Source organism: Cyprinodon tularosa, unplaced genomic scaffold (genome assembly GCF_016077235.1).
Source record: "Cyprinodon tularosa strain WSP-4 unplaced genomic scaffold, ASM1607723v1 ctg129, whole genome shotgun sequence".
NCBI classification, from domain to species: Eukaryota; Metazoa; Chordata; class Actinopteri; order Cyprinodontiformes; family Cyprinodontidae; genus Cyprinodon; species Cyprinodon tularosa.
In genome coordinates this window covers 739923-750001 of record NW_024038103.1, presented here as the reverse complement: position 1 = coordinate 750001, position 10079 = coordinate 739923, and the positions used below count along the sequence as shown (strand labels likewise).

Sequence of the window (10079 nt, the reverse complement as noted above, 5' to 3'; positions counted from 1 at the left end):
TATTTTAATGATGTTCAAACATCATTTAAAAATCGAAAGTGTTTAGCACAACAAAAAACCTACAAAGACATTGTTATTGACCCAAGCTGACAAGCTGGGCAAGAGGAGCATTTAGAATAGAAGCCGTTAAAAGATTCATTCCAGGTCAGGAGGAGCCACAGAGACACACGCCTCAGGTGGGGAAACAGTAAACCTTTGCATAAAATAGGAGTAGCAAGAAGAAAACCACTGCTAAACAACATTAGCAAAAAAGTAGTTTGTGGTTTGTCACAATGCATTTTTTTCATCACTTATATTTTATTGAGTTAAAGTGTTTTTACACAGAACATATATAACATATTCTCTATATTTACCAAGGATTCAACTCTTCAAAAGCCATCATGTTTTCATATTGATTGTCCTTTTTTTTTTTTTGTCCATTTGTGCTTCTTGTAGTCTAAACCTGTGAGTCGGCGTTTCCATCAGAAAAAACGATTTCCACCATAGCTGTCCAATGGTCCTTTGATGAAATGTGTTCTTTCCTCCAGTTCCAATTTATTGCTTTTTTAGCCACTATAAACGATGTCTTATCCAAATAATGAACAAGAACATGAACAATGAACAAGAATTTACATGAGTAAGACAGATTACATTATAGATCATTCCCCAAAACATATGAATATTTGGGCCTTTCCAGAAGACATGTTAAAGGTCAACATGGTCAACATGAATGAAGGTTCATTTGAGATGTGAAATTACCTGGTCTATATGGAAAAAAATATTGCAGATGGAAAACCAACACAGTGCTTTACACTGAGCACATGCTAACCGTGTAAAGGGGCAGGTGGCAGCATCATGATGTGGGAATGTTTCTTCAGCAGTGACAGTGATTAGAGATATTAGAAGGGCAGAGGCGCAAAATATAGGGCAGCTTAATATGTTGGAGGCTGGAAAGCACTGTTGGCTGGGTCAGAGGTTTATCTTCTAGCAGGATAACAACTATAGGCATCTAATTAGACCTGAAAATTCTGGATCAAGGGAAAGTAATGTGTTAGTTTTAGTCAAAGTAAAGATCTACATTTGATAGATGATTTAAAAAGCTATGTTAATGGGGGCCATCATGTGAATCCGACTGAATTCTTGAGCTTTTATGATAAACAACTGGTACCTACTGTAGTTAGCAGATCCTCTTTGCAAACAAATTTCTATTTAAAAAAAGCTCTTCATAAACTCCAAATACATGTCCCTCCCTTTGGCAAATGTTCACTGCTTTGTTTTAGTTTTGCTTTCTACTAGCAACTAAATTCAATCACATTTAAAGGCAACCTGATCTTTTCAGCAGTTTTAAACTTTTGGATGATATTTATTTTATTCCTAAATAATTTCTTAACAATATAAATGAAAATGATTATATCATTAGGCAATTCTTTTTTCTTTAGTATATATTGCAAGTTTAAAAACCATTAAATAGGGTATATTTATTAAGATTGTTCAGGTGTTTGATGATTTTTAGTGATACTATGATCTTGTGGTCCGATTTTTCCAGAGAAGTTTGGGCTTTCACTTTCTGTCTGTTTAATCAACGACAGGATATGTTAAGTTTTATAGTCCAAGGTTAAAGGTTAACAATCATTCAGCTGACTTACAGGACCATAAAGTAGGTTTATGATTGAAGACAGTTGTATTCTCCTTAAACTGCCATCTAATATCTTTTCCTGTTGCTCAAATAAAGACTTCAACTTCGTCCAGTTTAAGAACAGGAACCAGATAGTGTGGTTCTCTGCAAATGTTCAAATTCTGTATTTTCAGAGAGTATCAACCATTGTATGATTGTTTAAGATGTAATGAAAGATTTGTTTTCCATAAATGTCAAGAGATTATGATTGTCATGGCACTCTCATATGACCCTGCCGTGCCATGCCATAGTTACCCCACCATAAAACAAAGTCCAGTGCCAATTTTTGTGCCTCAAGCAAGCCAGTTCTTTAGCTGAGATAAAGTTAGTCCAGGAATTGATAACTTAAACTCTGTCTTTTTTTTTCATGCATGTATTCTTTAAAATATTAGCTTAATTTTAAGCTTTAAGGACATACAACTGAAACTCTTTGTTTAGAGCTACAGTGACTGAAAATCACATGATGTGTGGTTGAGCAATCTTGCATCTGTCTTTCAGGATGTGGCTAAACACCGCCATCTTAATTTCTAGTTTCCTAATTTTTACAACTGTACTTCCTGAAAACTTTTTTTTTTTTGTGAAAAGGTCTGAATAAAGCCACTTTATAAAGATAAAAATTTCCCTTCAATCTCTCATGCTTCAATATTAAAAATTTTTTCACACCTCAGAAAACTTTAGTTCACTTTTCTTTTTTTCTCTCTCTCTCTCTCCATGTTCCTGTCTGCTTTGTTGTTTCCGTTTCCTATAAACCGAAACAGCAGAACTTCCACAAAATGTCATATCAAATCTATTTTTGAACTTCATTTGCATTTTTGCTACCTATAAGCACCCAGCACAGCAGTTGCCATGTCGGTATCTGGTAAAAAAAGAAGAACAAATAACTTCTTAATGCAAGATATATTTAACAACAGAAGACCAAACTTAAAATAATAATTAACTTAATTAATATTTTGTTCTTTAAAAAGAGGCCTGTGAAAGGGTTTTTCCAATGCTGGTTAACTGGTTAACAAATACAGTGTTGTGAAGAAATATTTGTTGGTACAGATTGGCCTTTTTCGTTTTGCTTTCTTGTGAAACTTCAACATTCCACCACATGAAATATAACCTGAGTATGTACAAAACATAATAATAATTGTAATAATATTGACATTTTTTATTTATTAGGGTAAAAAATATCCTTACACTATCTGACCTTAAACCTAATGACTGTGCAAGCCTTGTCAACAACCGCTATCAATTATTCCTGATAAGTGGGAAGGAGGCTTTTCCTTCTCAGGATTAAGTTTGTGTCACTTTTTTATGCAGGACTATTTAATTAAAGTCATACTGGGTGGTTTTTCAACATGACAGGTCTGTTTTAAGATCATTTCACTGCATAGATGTGTACTAGACCCTCAAAAGCATTATTTTGTCTGGTTTTTTTCTACTTTTAAATTTTTAGACTTACAGGTGTGATTTTATTTTAGTTATTACACTGCTACAGTTTCTAAGTGCATTTGTCTTAAGATCCCAAACTGATGACTTAACATTCTTTAGTTTCTATTTGAGTGAGTTCTTATTTCTACAGGTCTAGCAATAAACAGGCCAGTGTGTGGCTAGTGAATGTGAGGCAAATGTCTGGTTTATTTCGGTTATTTTTTTCACCTAGAAGCGGGTTGGTTCATTTACCTCTTTTCCTTAATAAATAAAAGTGCTGTTCCAAAAAATTAGAAAAGAAGCTTCACGCTAACCTCACCTGTTACCAATAAATTTTGATGACCTGTAGCTGTAAATGTCATTAGCTAATTAAAAACCCTGCAGAAACCTGTTAGGGTGCAAATACTTTTTGTACTGCGCTATAAACATTAAACATGTAAATTGCTACTGTGTTGATCTGATAATAGGCTATGCTGGTAAATAAAAAGCTAAATATTTTTAATGCACCCTGTAGAAATGATTGGCGCAACATGTGTAGCTTCACAATAAAAAACAGAAAACTGGATTAGTGGCATCAGTGATGTGAATGGTTAATTATTCTTTGTTGAACAAATAAAAACAGAAACTATTTACATTTAGGATATGCTGTCTGTCTTGGATCAGGAATCCAGCTAGTACTCCTCTGATTTTATGTCCGACAGTATGTTGCTGGTGCCGGGGCTGCTGGTAACTTGGGATTCAGTGAGTACACCGAGAGCAGGTGGGGTGGGCGTCGTTGTGGAGGCCTGTTGGGAATGTTGCAGCTTCTTCCTGTTGATCTTTCTCTCTTTCGCACGTCTGTTTTGAAACCAGATCTTCACCTGATAAACACACACACAAAAAAAGGAAAGATGACTTTTCAGAGTATTTAAAGAAACGTTATTTTTAGCAGCCTGTAATGCCTTGACATCATTTATGGTTTTCAACCATGTCTCTACATTTGCTGTCTTTGCAGCATAGGTCCTTAATCTAAAACTATTATGCCAAGGTCATTTTATAGCGGGTGTTTTTTGCAAATTTTGTCACATTTTAGCCAGAAACTGGTTGGGATAACTTGGGACACACAAACACAAAGTTGTGTAATAATGCAATGAACTTGCAATCATATATAGACTAAAAAAGAGCCCCTTTTCTAAACATATCCCAAACTCCACCATACTAGAAGCTAAATTGGTGTAAATAATATTTATACAATGCATTCTTATTAGATTTTAAGCATGAACTTTGACTCTGCCTTTCTCAAACATGAGGATTCTTTGATCCAAACCATCAAACAGAAGCTCTGGCTGTATTGTTTTGGACCAATGTCTTGTTGGAAGGCAGCCATCTTAGCCAGTTTCATGTTTTGCAACCCTTTAGACTTTCTACCCTAGATTCCCTGATATTGTGACCCGATTCTCTGATATTCTAAGGAGCTGCATGGTTTTTGGTTTTATCTTAACATTTCATATATGTAAAACCTTACCTTTTTTTAAACTTCTAAAAATATTGTTGATTTGTAAGAATTTCAGTGCAGTAGTAACTACTTGCAACAATAACGGGAAGCATTCACACGCAGGGCCTTAAACTGCAATAACGCCCTATCCTCACATCCTGTGTTTCAATTTTTCTATATACAGGGTTTATACAGGAATAAATAACTCTAATTTAATGCTTTTTAATGCGCTTTTAATGCTCTTAGAAATAATTTTAATGCCACCAACCGTCGACCGGCTGCAGCCATGCCCCGAATTCCTTGTTTTCCAACCACTTTTGTTGAAATTGGCATTCTTCCCCATTCTCTAGCCGTTTCACCGACTCAAGCTTCTTTTCCGAACAAACATCTTTGCGATGAACCGGAAGCAGTTCCACGCAAATATATCGTGATATAATATGTCTGATGAAATTGTTTTTATAAATTTTTTTTTTTTTAAGAAAGCATTGTAAATGCCACAATAAACATGTTTAATGAATTTTAATGCCAATTAAGGCCTTAATTTTAAAAAATAACAATTTAATGACTTTTAATGATTTTTAATGACCCGCGGAAACCCTGATATAGTATATACTTGAGTTCTTTCCAAGTAATCCTTCTTCCTCGTGGATGGATGGAAGGAAATTTAAAAGGAGAGAAGTTTAAGAGGTTATAGAATTGTAAACCATTTATCATCTCCCTTTCCACTTAAAAAAATATGCAGTGCTTTTTTGTTGTTCTTTTGAATCAAATGAAAACTTGACAAAATTTGTTAAAATGTGACTAAATGTAGAAAAGCTGAAGGGGTGTGAATACTTGTGGTTATAGGTTGTGTGGTTAAGCTTCCTGTACCCTGTCTATTTATGGTTAAGTTTAGCAATGTTCAGTTTCCTCAGAATTACTTTAACATTTTCTGATATCACACAAAGCTGTGGGTTTGGATGATTACATGAGCTGGCAGAAGACGCAGTAATACAAGCCGCATCAGGAAGCAACAGCGAGCTGTGCACCATTAATGCTTCTATCTAGAAAAGGGCATTTAGGCATTTAGCCACAAAACCATAACTGATTATATAGATTTTTAAGAGGTGGACATCTTAATATCAGAAAAGATCTCTGCACATTAATGTACACTTATTTTTTGTCAAATCTATTGTACAACTACCATAAAAAGAAAAATGCAACCCATTTAAAAATAAAGTTTTATTCCTTATAATAGAAATAAAATGCAAGTTTAATTATTTGAGCATCATCTAGCCAAAACGTTGCTTCCAGTACATCAAGTTATGCAAATAATAATGTCTGTAATCGCTGCATGCAGCTGTTAAAATAAGAACCACCAATGTTAAAATTCTATAGACTGCAAGACCCTTACCACTGATCATTAAGGCGTAACCACACAATTCAATAAGTTATACAGGGTGTAGATGTGAAAAATGCTGGCTGTCATCAAGAATCTTAAATACTTCTCCTTTTTGCAAGAGTAAAAACATTATTCATTCCAATTTTAGGCACGCTGTATTGTATATTTTTCTTCTTATATGAAAATAAATAATTAAATCAATATCCCGCAGGCAGTGGTGCATGTGGGCTCTTTTTTGTTTGCTGCTGGAAAATGTGATAAATGCTGTCTAATGGTGGGCCTTTAGTGCAGCTGAACAGCAACAGAAAATACAGGAACAACTGAAATTACAACTCTGTATCGTTTTTGCTATGCCAGAATGTGCTAAATCCCTTATGATGTGTACAAATACCACAAAACGTGTGCTTCTGTTTTTTTGCATAAGGTATGTGCAAAAAAATAGAACTGCATGTAGATGAAATGTGGGTCTGTTCATTTATCGTTTGTTTAACAGCCGAGTATGCATCGAGAATATCTGTTTATTTGTGTTTTTTTGTTTTTTTTTACATTCATTCATATTCGTTGCCATTAAACCATCCTGTTCACCTCATTCGCCTCACCTGTCTCTCAGAGAGTCCTAGAGAAACTGACAGGTCAGACTTCCTCCTCATGGTGATGTAGCGGTTGCACTGGAACTCCTTCTCCAGCTCCAGCCGTTGGTGATCGGTGTACACAACCCTGTACTTGTCCTTCGTCCGTGTCTTTCCAACTGAATTACATAAAAATTAAGAAAAACATGACATATAATTATACTGATGCATGCTCAGCACAAAGGGTAAATTTAGAAAAAGGCAAATAAACAAAACTTTAGAATGAAAGTTTAAGGAGACATCACTTGACGGGCCAAGTAATAACACTAACTATTTATTTTTAAAGTAATTTTTGAACTGAATACTGTTGCAAACTGAGTACTTGTGATATCTTGATTTATATTTTTGCTTCCAGAAAGGTTTTCTGTGTTTACCTGCACACCATGCAGATTATATTTAGTATTTAATGTCATATATCTGCACCAGTGTGTTTCTGATATGAGCAATAATCACTGAAACAAAAAAATATAAGAGGTGGCTTTTTTCTGCAAAGTCCCCTGTAGGGCAGTTTGATCCAAACCTGAGTTATGCAGTAGGAAATAATGTTTCAGTGAGTCACACATGGTGGAAGAATTGGCCAAACACGTCTGGAGCCAACTTCCAGGTCAGGCGCCACTTAAATCCTCATCAGCTCTATTAATCATGCTAATACTAACTAATATAGAGGTTTCTCTATGCGTCGCCTTGCTGGCTCTCCTTATCTCCGGGACTTCTGTTTGCATTGGTGTTTTCACAGGCAGCCATTCATCGACAAAAATGTTCTTTAACTCGCTGTGAGAGTTATTGATTAGAAAAATTTTGAGCATGTGACACCATCGATCGACTGATCCATGCACACGCACCACAAAGATACGGTTAAAGCCTGATGGCTTTCTGTCAGGGGACTTGTAGTTTGACTTCCACTGCCACCCTGCAGTGTGATTTGTCAATGTGTTGCATCAACTCAGTGGATACAAAGGGTGGAGAATGATAACTGTGTAGATTTGGCCCTCACTGTTGGCTTTGCAATGACATCTGAAAGCAACCGGAAGGGAGAGGTGAACAGAATGATGAATGCATGTTACCTCAGACTGATCTAACTCCAATATGCATAATGCTGTCATCCAAAAAACCATGCATTACACCTGCCCCCCCGGCCCCCTGCTAAACTGATTATTGTGCTGCTGCAGAGCAGAATGACTGAAAAGTTTATCAAGATAATGCTTTTCCTTCCTGTTAGTGAAATAAGCTGACGTGATCAGCTGCACGATAACATAGTACATGTTCAAACTGTTCAAAATGTGAAATAGAAAAAAAACAACTTTTTATCCTTAGAAAATGTTTATTTTGAAAAATGAAACCATTAAATATGTTTTAAAAACAATGTTTATAGATAAAGTCTAACCTGAAAATGTCTGCCTGATGGGCTCAGGTGGTCTCCTCCGGAAGCTGAAGGGGTCCTGTCCTGGGATGAAGCTGTAGGGAGTGAGGGACCCCTCTCCTCCTGCGGCTGAGGGGGCGTTGCTCAGCTCCGGGGAGGTGTAGCTCACCTGCCCCGCGCTGGGGCTCGAACCCGGGAAGCTGTAGGGGTTCTCCTCGCGGGGAGTATAAACAGGGTTCCAGGTGGTCGTTGATGGGTCGGTGACCCCCGACACGCTGTGATGGTAACCGGAGAAATCATAAGCAGGCGGAAGGTACTGGCCGTTCAGGGTGAGGGTCTGAGCCGGGTGTCTCCCCGGCTGGTAGTTGGGGTACATGCCGGAGAATGGATGACAGGTTAGGTTTGATCTCAGGTGGATCAGGCCCCTTGGCGCATGTTCGGCTGCTGTGTTTGTTTCCAGCAGTTAAGAGTTCGGTGCTATAACTGCACCTGAGCGGTAAGGATACACACCTTTATGGATTTACTGCCAAGGAGGTCAAAAGTATCTGGATGACGTCACGGCCTACCTGAGCCTCACCTGGCTGCTAAGGACAATGGCCATAACCTGCCTACTCAGTCCCCTGAGATGCACTTGATAAGAGCAGCAAGCGAGGAGAAAACTCGTGATTTTAACTATGAATCAAACTAGATCAGAAGAGGAACTATTTGATTTCTCTGCATTTACCTTCCAACATTTCATATAAATGCCTTGCTTTGCTCTGCCAGGTGTTTAATGGGAGTATTTCATCTATTTTATATATATATATATATATATATATATATATATATATATATATATATATATATATATATATATATATATATATATATATATATATATATATATATATATATATATATATGTTTGATATTTATTTGAAATATTACATATATTTGAAATATGGGTTTTTTTGTTTGAGTTTTTATTTATTTATTTATTTATTTATTTATTTATTTATTTGTCCTCTGAGGCACAGTCTAATAAAACAAGGCCTTCTTCATGAAAGTGCACACACAGATTGCAATTAGGAGAATGAAACATAATTTTAACATTATAGGACCCATTTCGTTTTGGTCTCAGTCTTACATTTCTCCATGTTTAAACTGTTTTAGCAGTTACCATACTTAAGTGGAGAGGATTTTAAAAAGAGGAAGACCCAAAATAGCTTACTTAACACAGCACTATTGCTACAGACTAGTGCTATTTGGAAAGAATAAGAAAAAAAGTGAGAGATAGATTACAAAGTTCTTTACAGCTGCAACTTCACAAACTTCTCTCCCTTAGCAAAAAGTAGTATACTTGAAGTAAATTCTTTTAAGAATACTTAAGTATAAGTTTAGAAAGTGTACCGAACAACTAAAGTAATACTTCTTCGAACTAAATTAGGACATTTTTAAGTTTACTAAAGTATACTTAAAGTATGCTTTAGTAAACAATAAAGTAAACAATAGTATAGTCAAGTACACTTGACTATACTATTGTTAAGTATATGAAATATAGTTTAGAACAAGTTTAGAATATAGTTCAGAATATATATATATATACATATATATATATATATATATATATATATATATATATATATATATATATATATATATATATATATATATATATATATATATATATATATATATACATATATATATATATATATATATATATATATATATATATATATATATATATATATATATATATATATACATATATATATATATATATATATATATACAGGTGCTGGTCATAAAATTAGAATATCATGAAAAAGTAGATTGATTTCAGTAATTCCATTTAAAAAGTGAAACTTGTATATTATATTCATACATTACATACAAACTCATATATTTCAGATGTTTATTTTGTTTAATTTTGATGATTACAAATGACAACAAATGAAAATCTCAAATTCATCATATCAGAAAATTAGAATATTGTGAAAAGGTGCAAAATTGATGGCCCCTGGTGCCACACTCTAATCAGCTAATTAACTCAAACCACCTGCAAAAGCCTTTAAATGGTCTTTCAGTCTAGTTCTATAGGCTACACAATCATGGGGAAGACTGCTGACTTGACAGTTGTCCAAAAGACGACCATCGACACCTTGCACAAGGAGGGCAAGACA

General features: G+C 35.1%; 1 protein-coding gene across 2 annotated transcripts; it reads right to left on the bottom strand.

The window, feature by feature from the left end:
- Window positions 1-605: 605 nt before the first annotated feature.
- On the bottom strand, window positions 606-8412 carry cdx1a (caudal type homeobox 1a). Of its 2 annotated transcripts, XM_038276922.1 has the most exons (4): window positions 7939-8412; window positions 6525-6673; window positions 3704-3930; window positions 606-2510 (listed from the first exon to the last, which is right to left on the bottom strand). In XM_038276922.1, exons 1-3 carry the CDS (start codon window positions 8288-8290, stop codon window positions 3742-3744), a joined length of 690 nt encoding a protein of 229 aa, XP_038132850.1. In that variant the 5' UTR covers window positions 8291-8412; the 3' UTR covers window positions 606-2510; window positions 3704-3741. The 2 variants fall into 2 exon arrangements, with proteins under 2 accessions (XP_038132850.1, XP_038132849.1); XM_038276921.1 differs by having other exon boundaries at window positions 606-3930.
- Window positions 8413-10079: the final 1667 nt, after the last annotated feature.

Coding starts and splice junctions, on each gene's coding strand:
- cdx1a (XM_038276921.1), bottom strand. CDS start 8,290: ATGTACCCCAACTACCAGCCGGGGAGACACCCGGCTCAGACCCTCACC. Junction 6,674..7,938: donor CATCAGGCAGACATTTTCAG/GTTAGACTTTAT, acceptor TATGTAATTCAG/TTGGAAAGACACGGACGAAG. Junction 3,931..6,524: donor TAGGACTCTCTGAGAGACAG/GTGAGGCGAATG, acceptor TGTGTTTATCAG/GTGAAGATCTGGTTTCAAAA.